Source organism: Scophthalmus maximus, chromosome 12 (genome assembly GCF_022379125.1).
Source record: "Scophthalmus maximus strain ysfricsl-2021 chromosome 12, ASM2237912v1, whole genome shotgun sequence".
In the NCBI taxonomy this organism is placed as follows: Eukaryota; Metazoa; Chordata; class Actinopteri; order Pleuronectiformes; family Scophthalmidae; genus Scophthalmus; species Scophthalmus maximus.
Genome location: NC_061526.1, coordinates 2,443,061 through 2,457,417, shown reverse-complemented (window position 1 = coordinate 2,457,417; position 14,357 = coordinate 2,443,061). Strand labels below are relative to the sequence as shown.

At 40.5% G+C, this 14,357-nt stretch overlaps 1 protein-coding gene across 40 annotated transcripts in view; it reads left to right on the top strand.

The window, feature by feature from the left end:
• The window catches only part of LOC118282529 (receptor-type tyrosine-protein phosphatase delta-like), a 328,854-nt gene extending 314,774 nt beyond the window's left edge, over window positions 1-14,080 (top strand). For all 40 annotated transcript variants that reach the window (XM_047336023.1, XM_047336022.1, XM_047336056.1 and 37 more), the window contains 9 exons: window positions 551-670; window positions 781-935; window positions 6,371-6,656; window positions 7,579-7,757; window positions 7,984-8,110; window positions 8,326-8,451; window positions 9,805-9,959; window positions 10,118-10,253; window positions 10,730-14,080. In XM_047336023.1, coding sequence (XP_047191979.1) covers window positions 551-670; window positions 781-935; window positions 6,371-6,656; window positions 7,579-7,757; window positions 7,984-8,110; window positions 8,326-8,451; window positions 9,805-9,959; window positions 10,118-10,253; window positions 10,730-10,798 — 1,353 coding nt within the window. In that variant the 3' untranslated portion in view covers window positions 10,799-14,080. The remainder of the gene's footprint in view (window positions 1-550; window positions 671-780; window positions 936-6,370; window positions 6,657-7,578; window positions 7,758-7,983; window positions 8,111-8,325; window positions 8,452-9,804; window positions 9,960-10,117; window positions 10,254-10,729) is intronic.
• The last annotated feature ends 277 nt before the right edge of the window (window positions 14,081-14,357 follow it).

Below are 14,357 nucleotides of genomic sequence, written 5' to 3'. Positions count from 1 at the left end.
AATATTTTAGACTTTAATCTTGATTATGTTGAACGTACTGCTAAAATCGTATCGGTTCTAATGGATAATATGAAGAACAACAATTGAATCGAAACACTGTAATTTCCTCCCCAACACCAATGGCGCTTCCCCGCGTCAGCTAAGCAGTATTGCTATAATGGAACAGTGTTTTATTGGTGGGAAACAAAGCTGTACACTCGAGTAGCAATAAAGCTGAGGCAGTAATATGATTGGAAACTGTGGTTACCTTTGTAATTATCGAGTACGTCAGGACAATTGACACCGTCGGCTCTATATCTCAAGCTATTTAATTGATTAGGAAATCAAAGCCAGTCAGCAGGAAGGAGGAGAATGTGTATAATATATCTTTGTGAATGTGAAGCAGTGCACTGATAAAGACAGGGTTGATAGTTTTTAAGTTCACCTCAGATTGAAGTTTTAAAAAATTACAAAAAATGTATCTAGACTAATCTGTTCTAACTACAATGGTTAAAGACCTCGTATTTTCCTGCCTGACCCTTGTTTGGTGTGATATTCCCGTCTGCTACAGGTGAAATGTGACCAATATTGGCCCACAAGAGCCACAGAAACCTACGGTCTCATCCAAGTGACACTGCTGGACACAGTGGAGCTGGCTACGTACTGTGTCAGGACATTTGCACTTTTTAAAGTAAGAGGCTTTCCAAGGCCGCAATTTAGCCACTTGGGCAACATGATAACTTTCTGGGTAGTCGTGGCGAGACGTGGTGGACACAAACCTTTCTCCATCTCCATATTCAGAATGGCTCCAGTGAGAAGAGAGAGGTGCGGCAGTTCCAGTTCACAGCCTGGCCAGACCACGGGGTACCAGAGCACCCCACACCATTCCTGGCCTTCCTGAGACGGGTGAAAGCCTGCAATCCTCCAGATGCGGGGCCCATGGTGGTACACTGCAGGTAAGAAACAGGATTTCATGAAAACATCCTGAAGCATGAAATTGATTTTTTTTCTTCTTCTTCTCCATTTGCTGTAATGAATATATGAATACATATGAAAAACAAAATACATTCATTGCTATTTAGAGGTTTATATCTCAATCATCTGTGTACTAATGACAAATATTTTTGGAAGAGATTTGAATCAGAAGAAAAAAATATTTGATATAGCAGTGGGCGCTCTGCCGGGTTTTGTATCGTGATCAATCTTGAAGATGTCTTCAAGTAAATTTGGACATTTATGATATTTACACTCTGCCCCAAATTACGTGGATCCACACACCGTTCAAAAACCACCACGATGATTGTCTAGATGACTGTGCTGATTGGCCAAATGACCTCATGTCTACATCACAGGGTCCTTCGTGTGTGACGTATTTGAAAAACAATTCAACGTGGGCTAAGCAGCATGGCAGACGAGGAGCTGGTGCCAAAGTTGAATTCAGGTTTTAATAATCATTTTGATGCAATATGTTTGATGCAAAATGCAATGGTGCAAATAGATAAGACCAGGGTCGGGTTCAGGTCTGATGATTCTCTTGTGGATTATGATTGTACATTAAAAAGACTGACATGATTATTCGAGGCGATTTGCTTTCGCTGAAGTCAAATGTAGTCCACTGTAGCGCAAACAAATCGGCTCACTGCACAGAAGGTCCCATAAATCTGAAGACGCGTTTTTAACATCACAACACAAAGAGTGCCAGTATCACTGCCCCTCAGCAAACTTAAACATCTCCTTTCACACTCCCACAGACCTGTCGTCGCCATTCCTTCATCCTAACGTGTCACACATCAGAAGCACACAAGTCCAAGGTTTATCCCCTTGGGTTACTGCATCTGAAACAAATAACTTTCACTTTCATGCCAACTTCACTCCCCTCGGCCGCACAAGCGGCCAGACTCCCAACAGGGAGGCAAAGAGACATAAGACAGACTGCTGGCTGCTCTCAACTCACGAAGGCTTCTGAGACTCCGCACACAGAGAGAGCAAGTGACTGAAAGGGGGGAAAAAAGACAGCAAAAATGAAGAAACACTGATAGCGAGTGTAACAGATACAAACTGGTGTTAGAAAGTGAAAAAGAAAAGGGAAGGGGGGATTTGTGCAGAATTAGAATTACCACATGCTGAAGTTAATTAGAGCTAGTTGCTAGTTGCAAATTGAAAGTCCTGACTTTTACAATGAAGCAGAATGCAGGAATTAATGTCACTCTGCAGATGGGAGGTTTTAATTCCTCTGGCTCCCCATCAGATACAGTCGTTTCCAAGCCCCAAATCCTCTAAGAGGCATTTCTTCTCTTCATGTTAGACCACCATTTTAAATAGAGCCATCTTTAATATGCACCAACTTAGTGTGAGTGTGAAGTGATGATGATGATGATGATGAGCAGAGATATTCTGTAGATAAATATATTTTGTACTGTAGAAATCAACATATTTTTTTTTGTACTTCGCTAAAGCTGTATATGCTCATGCAGATGGGCCTAAACAAAAGAAATAGGACTTTCTGCCCATAATTAACATCATGGTACAGTCTCTTGAGTGATAGATTAATTAGTTGGTGCACAAAAAAAATGCTTACCAGATATGTACACGCTTTATGTGAAGACCATAAAGACATACAGATAAGCAATTACAGGATGTGGATTTTTTTTTTTTGTTATTTTGTTTCCATGTCGGCTTACGAGCTTAATGTTACTTTGAACTGTTCAAATAAACTGGACGAGACACTAATTGGTAATTTGGGGATTTTTCATAGTCTTTTGACGAACGTGGGACACGCTGAATCTTAGATGTAACCTGCCCTCATTTAGTCTACTCTGCATTCAAATATTTTTCACGATAAAATGAAGAACATCAGATGGGTATGTACAAACGATGTCCGTTTTACAACACAGCAACAAGAGACTCAAACTATTGCAGAATTCCCGCAAAATAACTCGTTTCGCACATTACTGGATTTCCATTAAGAATCTTTAAACCTACACATTTTGAAACGCAGGTGAAAATAAAAAGATGAACCATCTCTTATTCAGACTTTAGCTTTACATTTCAAATGTGACTTGTTCGTTTTAGGTTACAGTATGAGATTGTTCCAGCTTCCATTATTTTACACAAACTGAATTATAAGTGCTTTGTGTTTCATTTGTGGTAGTACAAAAAAACTTAAATTGCCCCAATTTATCAAAACATGACTTTCTTTTATTCCCTTGCATCAAAGCCTCACAAAGTGCAAGAAATCTATCTGAGAACTTATATCAAGGCAAAGAAATATTCAAAGAAGCTGAAATCAGACAAAGCATTTTGGGCTATTGTATCCCCTAAGAGGAGTATTTAAAGTATTTTAATATACCTATCAAAACGTAGTCATGTGTTTCTACTGCAGAGCATTTCTCTCAAGGTGAGATCACGGTACATGTTGTCAATATAGCACATACATATGTGAATTATAGTGTGTTTCCTTCCCTGTTGTTTCCACTAAATGACCAAATGAATAAACCAGGCATTGTGAGGTCAAAGGGACTTTAGATCCCAAAAAAACACCACCAGATCCATGGTCAGAAAAGGTACGACAACGCTTACAACGGATGTTGATCCATAATAAGCACAACAAAACTATAGCTGTTAACATGCATTTTAATGTTGTCTTAAATACAAAGTTTCTCAAACGCTGCTCTAATTGTGTTCGGTACTCCACCTTCCTGCCATTGTGGAATAGTTGCATGCAAAGGGAGTAGTCCTCCTATTGTTGTCATGACACAATCATCACACAACACTCTCCGGTGGTTTGTGACGGAAAAGTGGCTAAACCGAAAAAAGTTCACTCTTGCCTGTTTAAAAACAGTATTCCAAACCTCCTCATGCTTAAAAAAAAAAAAAAATGACTTTCCACATTTTGTGAAGTACTCCTACACGCGAAAGACCCAAATTATCCTTGACTCCATTAGTGATCCTGGTGAGTTTGAGGTTATGTGTGTGCTCAATAGGCAGGGTAGGGAAATGGTGACTGGTTAGCTGACAGCAAGAGATTTAGTAACAATACATCTGTAATTGCTTTCACTGCTGCTCATGCTTTATCTTCTCCAGACTCGTTGCAGCTGTACTTTAGGCCGCACTTTTCTCCTCCCAGCCCCCATATTCCCTAAACTCCTGGAAAGCATATTAGTCTGACACTTAATGTGTGTCGATGTCCAAAGCAGCTGGTCTTGACTGGCTGAAAAGGCAGTGTCAGGTCATTAGTGCAGTCATTCTGCCAGCTCCCCTTCAACTGCCAAATGCGCCGATGGCTTTCTGCACCACCTCACACACCATCATGTCGATAACGGAATATGACACAATTCTAACATTTTATGGTCTTACGTTTAGGAAAAAATTGTGGTTATATATATATATATATATATATATATATATATATATATATATGTTCCTGCAGCCCCAGTCTTTTTGAAACTATCGTTAAAAAGTACACAACTTCAATATAACTCGCAACATCTCTCTATACAATTCTGCCTTCCTTCCCTTCACCTCTCTCCCCCATTCCTCATCTCCCTCCGTCTCGGTCTCTCTGGCTCAGTGCTGTCACCCTGTCACTTACTCTCTCGCAGGTCATCACTCTCCTACATTCAGGTCTGTACGATAAAATGTTTTCAGATTGAAAGCAGCTGGGGTAAAGGGAGAAATCTCTTCTGCTTTCTGCATCCCCCACCCAAGGGCTGAGGTGTTCTCAGACCTGGAAGTGATTCATTCTTCAAATATCCCCAGGACAATTTCACATTTCTTTGCAGCCCAATTCTCCCTTTCACTCACATGCACATTTTGTAATTGAACCTAGAGCTGTGAAGAGTTGTTCCAGAAAATAACCACACACAAAAAAAGGAGTTCAGTTTCATTCAGCCAATGTCAGCCATTTTGAGAGTGATCATCAAATCATTTGTTAAAGCCAATGGCTCCCATACGTGTCTTTATTCCATCCGCAGCACAGTTCCAGCGCAGCATGGCACATTAACCAGACTTGGCCCCCAGGGACTAACTTTACTCCCTCTTGAGTTTTCCTTCTACACCCTTTTCCCCGTTCTTCAGCGCAAATGAAAAAAAACAAATGCTTCATCGGAAGGAGGAGGCACGAGAGCATGGCTCACACCTCGTAGGCATGTCGGCTTAATGGATTGAATAACCCGTTTACTTTGGAGTACCAAGTGCAAGGAGTAGTCTCGTCAATGCCAGGCTATGCAGGAGGAGAGTTAACGGACAAGATGTAACGCACCGACCCGGTCGCCCCCATGATGAATATATTGTCATCAGAAAACATCTGCGCTGAGGCTGGTGCTATTAAAACATGTAGAGTGCAGGGGTGAGCATTTTGACATTGTCAGCAGTCTGAAAAAGGGCGGTTACATTTATACAGCATGTCTCAAGCTGGCCTGCAAGGAGAGGTCAAAGAGAAACAGTGGAAGAACCCCCCCCCCCCCCCTTGTCTGAGTGATTTTTCACTTGTGCATTTCCCTACCTGATGTAAAAATGTGCCGATGAGAATCTTAATGCAGAGACCTGCCTTTCAGTGCCTCTTGTAAAGCTCTCAGGCCAGTTAGGTGCACTGTGCTAATATGATGGCATTAATTGAAGTCAGCTGCATGTGCGGAGTGGCCCAGCACATTAACAAAAATTTCATACTCTCAAAAACTGCGACGTTATCCACACGTGTTGTAGTGGCACTCTTCAGAACCGCGAGGTAAAGGTTAAATGTTGCCGTTGCATAAGTGATTAGTCCTGATGTGTTGGAGAGCACAGGTGGGGTCCAGGAGGGGAGAGACTAGATTGCAGAGCCAGCACTGAGCCCACTGAAGGCTGTGACTGCCAGAGCCCTCTTCTCCACACAGTGCCACTTCAGATTTAATTACATCCCAAGCCAAATGGTCCGTCCTACGACAGCAAACTTGGCGCAGGGAGTTTACAGTTTTGCCTCGTCACTTGGAGAAATTGGGAGTTCTTCAAAGCCCTGTACATGTTCAGAAAAGACACTTGCATCTACTGGACTGCCAATCATCGGTTCAGGAGGCATAGAGCAGACCAGAAGGTCAGTGGTTCAATCCCCAGCTCCTCCTGTCCGCATGTCGAAGTGTCCTTGGGCAAAATACTGAACCCAAAATTGCCCCTGACGGCTGTGCTGGCAGTGTGTGAATGATTTGTGATAGAAAAGGGGTTTATCTAGAAGTGTTGTATTAATGTATGGAGGTTTTAATACAGAAGCACAAATGTGTCAGATCAGGGACCTTCCGAAATATTTATTTTTCGGAAAATGTATGCGTACAATCTGAAATGAACCTCTCTTGTAAAGCTACAACTGAGAACACCCCCTCATAACATGCTTCCTTTCTTGATCTTGTTTTAATCACAGTGCTGGGGTGGGACGCACAGGTTGCTTCATCGTGATCGACGCCATGATGGAACGGATCAAGCACGAGAAGACCGTGGACATCTATGGCCATGTGACGCTAATGCGTGCCCAGCGCAACTACATGGTGCAGACAGAGGACCAGTACGTCTTCATACACGACGCGCTCCAGGAGGCCGTCAACTGCGGCACCACCGAAGTACCCGCCAGAAACCTATTCGCGTACATCCAGAAACTGACGCAGATAGAGGGCGGAGAGAATGTCACTGGCATGGAACTTGAGTTCAAGGTACAAACTGTTCATTTATTCCAAAAAAACTGTTTCCCACAACAATCTGAATGCCTGACGTAAGGTTTTCAGGCAGCTTTCCACGAGTAACAAGAATTTACAAACTGGCACGCTGTGTCTCAAGTCACACACGGGCCCTGATGTCACAGATTCTCCGTATGGCTCCTGAACTCTTTTCCCCTTCCCATTAGGCCCACTAGACAGCATGGGGCCTGTGGTTTCCTCTCTATTCCCTTCAGTTGACTCACTTGTATAACGCAACATAGGATAAATTCCCCCTTTCTGTTTTCCCCTTCCCATAGCTGCCTTTCCTTGAGTAACAGGGGTCTCAGTTTACATTAAAACGCCAAACACAGGTTTTCCCCACCACAGAACAGTTTCCAGAGGGACTTGAGCAATATATTCTGCATTTACAATAAGAGGCACCGCCAACCCTATTCAGCCCTTTGCAGTCTGTGGTGTTGCTTGTATGCATGGTATTGCCTTGCTTGTCACGCACCTACTTTCTTGCTCTATGATGGATGCTGATTCCATGAAGAGACGATAAGCAGGTTAGATTAAATGGCACTTCGGTCCAGTCCAGACACACTTGGGTATCCATTTCCCGGTCTTTTCATCATAACATGCTTTTTTTCTTTTTTTGGCTTAGGCACAATGTGATAGTAATCACTTTGATACCATTTCCATACTTTATGGTGTAAAACAATAATTATCCACAGTACCATTAGTAGTGTAGATACCATCACCCAATGTTCAGCTTACTATGGTATGGATTATTCAGATCTTTATCATGTATTATACACCTTAAGTGTTGCACAGTCAGTCACCAAGGACAACAAACAAACACCAAAATGTCAGTGGTTCTTACCTCACACTGGTACGCAAAAATATATTCATTGTTTTTTCTCTTTCTCCTACACAGCGTTTAGCCAACACTAAAGCCCATACGTCGCGTTTCATCAGTGCCAATCTCCCCTGCAACAAGTTTAAGAACCGCCTTGTCAACATAATGCCATACGAGTCCACACGAGTGTGTCTTCAGCCCATTCGAGGAGTTGAGGGCTCCGACTACATCAATGCCAGTTTCATTGATGGGTACAGGTGAGTGCTAAGATACTCTGACACCCATTGCATGTCAGAGGCACAGATTGATATAGTGTCAGTGGATTTATACAAGGCAAGAGAAAATTCCATGTTTTTTGTCAGTCTTGGCTCTTTTGACGTGTATATTTCAACTTCAAACTAGTCACAGAGATTTGAGAGTCCAAATGCATTCCTATGCTGTATCACACCTTTTTTTTGTCATGCAATTGATGCATTCCCATAGGCAACAGAAAGCCTACATTGCCACGCAAGGACCATTGGCGGAGACCACAGAGGACTTCTGGAGAATGCTCTGGGAGCACAACTCTACTATCGTCGTTATGCTCACCAAGCTTAGAGAAATGGGCAGGGTATGCATACCCTTTTTTTTTTTTTTGGGCACGTGAAGCGCCTTTGTCTACCGACAACAGAACGCAGAGGCAGTCTGCAGTCTTATATTAAATACCATACATCAATTCAACCATGAGAACACAATGAGACAATTTCTGGGAATTGACACAATGAAGCTGGTGTATGAAGCAAATGTTTTGGCTCATTGTGGTATTCCATTTTTCACTCCCTGCAGGAAAAATGCCATCAGTACTGGCCAGCAGAAAGGTCAGCCAGATACCAGTACTTTGTGGTGGACCCAATGGCCGAATACAACATGCCCCAGTATATCCTGAGAGAGTTCAAAGTGACTGATGCCAGGGTAAGCAGTGGCGCTGTCAAAACTGGAAAAACGTTACAGGCAAAGATTTTACATTCGATTTTTCTTTTCTTTCAAAAACCATTATGGATATTTGTTTATGCTCATTATCCCGATAAGAGGGCAAAATCAATACAACAATGCTTGGATATTTGTTTCACCATAAACATGCATTTTAAAAGATCTACATACCTACACATTACGGTGCAAAATATGACTCAAGATATGGCTGTTTGGGTTGAGTATCCATCAGGATATCAGGCCTCCTTCCTCCCCCTGGGTGCATATTTTTGAGATATGTCCTCAGGTTGCTGTTGCTGGAGTGGTAAGGCTAACTGTAGGTTCCATCAGTTCCAAGTATTTCTCAATGTGAACTTTCAGATTTTTTGGAGCTTAAATCACACTCCCTGCAGCCAAGGTGGTGATGAATTATTTGCTTGTTCTGCACAGTTCATTCTCTATCGAAAAAAAAACAACAACCCAAAAGGGATTCTGTGACCCCAGTCTGAACTTGCTAGGTAGACAGCCGTGGTAGTGCTGCATTTGTACCACAATTTTAATTTAGATTTTCATAATTGAATATTAATTTGTACAATTGGATTTTTTTAAAAATTGGATTATATAATGAAATGTTCCTGAGCAGACATCGTTTCACACAACCTTTTTTTGAATGTGTTGGATGGAGAACACTTTGGATTTAACATTGCAGCAGTAGATCAAAAAACGTTGGCATTGTTTCAAATATTTGTTTATACCAAACTATGGCCTTAAGTGTACCATAAGCATAAACCAATATTTGCAGAACTTATGACACATGTCAACGTGAAAAAGAAACAAACGTGATGCCGGCAGCACTGAGCCGCTAAAGTTTTTAATTCCATCAAAGGCTTACATAGATAAATAGCGCAGGCTCCCTTTGTAGTGCACGTTTCACTGTCTCGTCAACGGGATTGCTTTCCTTATCGAGGGGATACAATATCACTTAAGTAATGCACACCCTCAAAGTCGATTCTCCAAGCACCCTGTCGAGGGGTAGCACATCAAAGGAAATTGCATCTTTAGTGTTCAGTTCAACACATTCAGGTAAAATGACAGGCATCTCTGATATCCAAACATTTTTTCTAATGCTTTAAACTTGGCCCCTGTGCTCCCCCCCCCATTTTTTTTTTTTTCAAGAATGTTGACTTTCACCGTAAACCCCACAAAGGTGTGAATCATTATGACAGAGATGGTAATGCAATTAAATGCCACGGTTTAACTGTCTAGAGTCAAGATAACAACTTCCTAATCTCTGGTTCTGTTTTTGTTTCCAATCTGAGTGATGTTCAATTTGTGTTTTTCTTTCTCTTTTCCCAGGACGGACAGTCACGAACAGTAAGGCAGTTTCAGTTCACTGACTGGCCTGAACAAGGAGTGCCAAAATCAGGAGAGGGCTTCATCGACTTCATTGGTCAAGTACATAAAACAAAAGAGCAATTCGGCCAAGATGGGCCAATCTCAGTCCACTGTAGGTGAGTGACCGACTGGTGTGACCACAACCAAACAAATTGCAATAGAAACCATGCACACGTACATCAAATTGGTATACCGGTATACTGTTTTGCTTTAGAATAAGCTATGTTGAGTAAATAATGGATCTTGTTACATTCTGGATCTCTCTCTTGCACAGCGCGGGCGTTGGTAGAACTGGAGTTTTCATCACCCTCAGCATCGTCTTGGAAAGAATGAGATATGAGGGCGTAGTAGACATTTTTCAGACAGTGAAAATGTTACGGACACAGAGACCAGCGATGGTGCAGACAGAGGTGAGACGCTTTGTGGTTTTTTTCTCTCCTCCTTACCAGACTTGTAAAGAAAATATAACTCAAACTATACCGGGGCAGTAGCAGACGTCTGCAGAACCGATTCACTTAGTCAGGCCTCAGTTAAAGACTATGATTAACTTAATTTATGATTAATTTAGGAGGTAAGACCATCCATTTGCTCTCCACAGCGGTTTCATCTCATCTTTCATAACAATCACTGTTTTTCACTGTTTTTCTTCACCATCCCACTTAATTTTTCTTTAAAGTTTTGAAAAGCATGTTTGTTTAAATATGGTTAAAATTATGTTATTCAGTGACTGTACCAACTGTTTTGGTTCACTGAAAAGGAAAGAGAAGAGATTTCACGTGGAATATCTAGGCTCGTAACAGTCACGATTAAAGCACAATGGACCCAGATGATGAGAATCAGGCAGGCGACTGAGTGCATATTAAAGATTTCTCCTCCTTGTTTCCAGGATCAATACCAGTTCTGCTACAGAGCCGGCTTGGAGTACCTGGGAAGCTTTGATCACTATGCAACGTAAAAGACCCAGTATTGGAAGAAAAAAAAAGCAGAGGGCCCTTTGGAAAGAAAACCCAGCGAGCCTCTCTTCTGAGCCATAAATTCCTGCTTGAGAAAGTACTCCTTAACTCCTTGCTAACAACTCATTAAGTGTTGGATGTGCGACATGACTTGTCAAAAAAAAAGATGATTCCTGGAGGACCAAGTATTTCCCAACCCCCCCCCCAAAAAAACCTCACCTGGAGACAGGGTGAGGGAATCCTGACTGCTGAAGCATCATACGGAATTACCTTTTCTTTTGCTTCAAGGATTCATCTTTGGGGGCTCATATTCAAACTGAATGAAACCAACACAACAAAAAAGTAAATGAACAATAATGACATCGGCAGAAATGCATCAGTGATTATGAACCATTACGAGAGGCAGCGGAGTCACACGGAATTGGGGGGGGGGACTTGATGCACATTGTAAAGAAGAAAAAAAAAATCTGTTTCACAATCAAGTACACACAGACAACCATCGCTAAAGAAGACAATGCTTGGTCCACAACAGCAAGACAGACTTAAAGTAATAATGAATAAATTCTCATTTTCCCGTCACAATGTTCGTCATCAAATTTTGGAAGAGGGGGAAAGTCAAAATGATCTATGAAATAAATGAAAAATTATTGATTTAGTTTTTTAGTACTTTATTATACAGCTGATGTGCTTTTTTTGAAATGTGTGAATTTACTTTTTTTACACAAATTTATCGCTTGGGGAAAAAAGTGATAAAATGTACTTACGTTAAAGTTCTGTTTGGTTTTTTAAAGCTGTAGAACTGTTATGATGTATGTTCTATTTTGCAGAGAATATTTTCCGCTTACGTTATTTGTTTTTGTTTGTTTTTTTCTTTCTCCCCTCATTTTGTTGCACTTAGTGCACAGAACACTACCAAAATGTAACTTTGTCAGAGTTATTTTTTGGTCTTGATTTTTCTCTCTGTTTATTGTCCATGGTTTCATACATGGTAACTTAATTACTCCCATAAGATAAACTGGGGCTTTGTGGAATCAACAGGGATGAGCAAAGTATGAAGTTGCTGCTACCGATTATCTCAGTTCTTCCTTGTTAGAATGGTGATAAGAGAGAGCCAGATGAATTGGTTAATGTATATGGAAATAGAAATATATGGTACAGATAGAAATAAATATATCTATAATAAATTATAAATATAACAATATAAAAACATATTGATAAAAGTATATCATTTATGGGTAAAAAGCATATAAAATATGGTTTGTCTACGAAAGCTTCAAAATTTAGAGTTGTGTGCTAATGGGGGAAATGAAGAGATTTTTTCACTGGAATGCACATCAGCAGGACAAAATTGTAATCTGATTCAGTGCATCTTTTCTTGTGCAATAAATACGTGTGCGTGTTTAGATAGGGTTTTATGTGGATGTGTCATTCACTCATGACATTGTTGTCGTCGTCCCCCCCCCCCCCCCCCCCCCCCCGCAAGTGAGGTATGGGAGTGGGAATGTCAGGTGCCAGTCAAAGCATCACTGGTGCAATTTTCAAGCTCTCATACAGTTCTTTAATTAGAGGCAGAGGTGTCACACAGCCGCTCTCACCACTCGCACCACACAATAGGGCAAGGTACAAAGACATCACCTTCTTGTGGTTCTTTCAAGCATTGGGCAGTAATGACTCTTTCTTTTTTTTTTCATTTTGCATTTAGAGTGCCTTATATTTATGCCTGTTTTTATAATGTTTCATTTAACATGTTAATGTATCCTTTGACTAATCTAGGCATTTAGTGTCAATGTAACTGTATAGTTTATTTACCTACTTTTAGTATTCATTGTCACACGATGAGATTATATATGCAAATAAGAACATTTCAAAGCTCATATATTTCATTTTCAGTGGCCTTATTGTGGCTGAGTGAATTAGAATAAAAGAGTTTGTATACAGTACCACTGACCTCTACAGAAAACACAATAGGTACAAAAAAATATTATTTAAAATTTTCTAAGCTGCAGCTTGGGATGAGATGACAGGATACAGTCCATCAGTAAATGTATCAAGGCCCGACATAGAATTAATTAGCTTGTCACAAGTTGTGACTGAGATCACATTTTACAACAGTCGAGTAAAGCGTATCAAGATCCTCAAATGGCTTGTCAAACTCCAGTAAAAACTGGTTTATTAAAAAAGAAAAGAATGCCTAATGCACATGTCATCATTGAAGGGTTTTTTCCTCATGCCTTAGGTTTGAATTGAAGACTTCATGTGTGTCATTAGAAAGACAATTTATAGAGAAATACAAACGGTCTATCGGTTCTGTTATCCTGACAATCCGGTGTGTCGTGTCATTTTTTTTAAAATAACAGTTAGAGACTATAAGGGTTTTGTTTGGTCTTTATTTTCTCAGTAACTTCTTTGATGGCTTTGTGGATGTGCATTCCAGGTGCTTTCTTTCCCTTGTCAACTCAAGCAGCTATGTGTTATTGTCGACCGCATAATTCATTATTTTGCCATAATTTTGCGATGTAAAAGTACTATTATTTAACTTCATTGTGACTAATTTTACATTATGATCAAATGTTAAAGTCTCACAACATGTTTATTTTTCTCATCTCAGTCTTTTCTTTTCTTTTCTTTTCCTATTGATTTTTCATATGCATGGTGAAACATTGCAGAATGGCCGAAGCTGGCCTGGTAGGAAGATTTGCACTTTCTCTATCTTTGTACTATGCACCGCCCTATTGATTCTAAACCCAATAATATATTACTTGAACCCATCTATGAAAAAAAGATCTCCTTAAACGTTCACTTTGTGTGTATGTAAATAACACAAAAAGGTATCAACTATTGAAAAAGACAAAAAAAAAAGAAGAAGTTTGTGGCGAAAAAGAGCATCCATCCCGATGCCATGGTTACTCCAGCAGATGATTTCAGAAAAAATCTGTCCCACAACCATCTGTTCTCGTGGCTTTGCCATTCAAGCTTGGAGTGTCATTAACAGAAATAAACGTTGTGTTCTCTGCTCTCTCTATCTATCTCTCGTCTGGATGCATAGACTGAAAAACTAAATAATGAAATTGTGAAAAAAAAAAAAAAAAGGCTTGTTAAAAAGATCATACAATTACCTCTGATTAGTTGTAAGCGTAAAATGTTTCTTTTTCTGAATGAAAGGAGTGCTTTTTATTTTCTTACTTAGGTTACATTGGTGGAGAAAGAAGTGTATGAAAATCAGTTCTTTGCTGACACAAGTTCCATTTGTTATAAATGAATTCTATTAAAAAATGTCAGTGTTATGCATCGGCGTTTCACTTGTTTCCCTCCACCTCACTTTGACTTGAAAAGACTGATGAAGCTATTTTACCCCCTACTGGTCTGGGTCCAACATATTATCCACAGTTCTCCCATGAAAGGGGAAATTGAGCCTCACCACATTTGAATAGATTTCCATCGCTCTGGTTTTTCTGTCATTGATGTCAGCGGCAATGAATCACCAGGAAAACATTGGACGGCTGGAGTGCAATGTGTTTGAAGCTGCCATGGTTGCTTTTTAACAGATTTTGTTCACCCTCG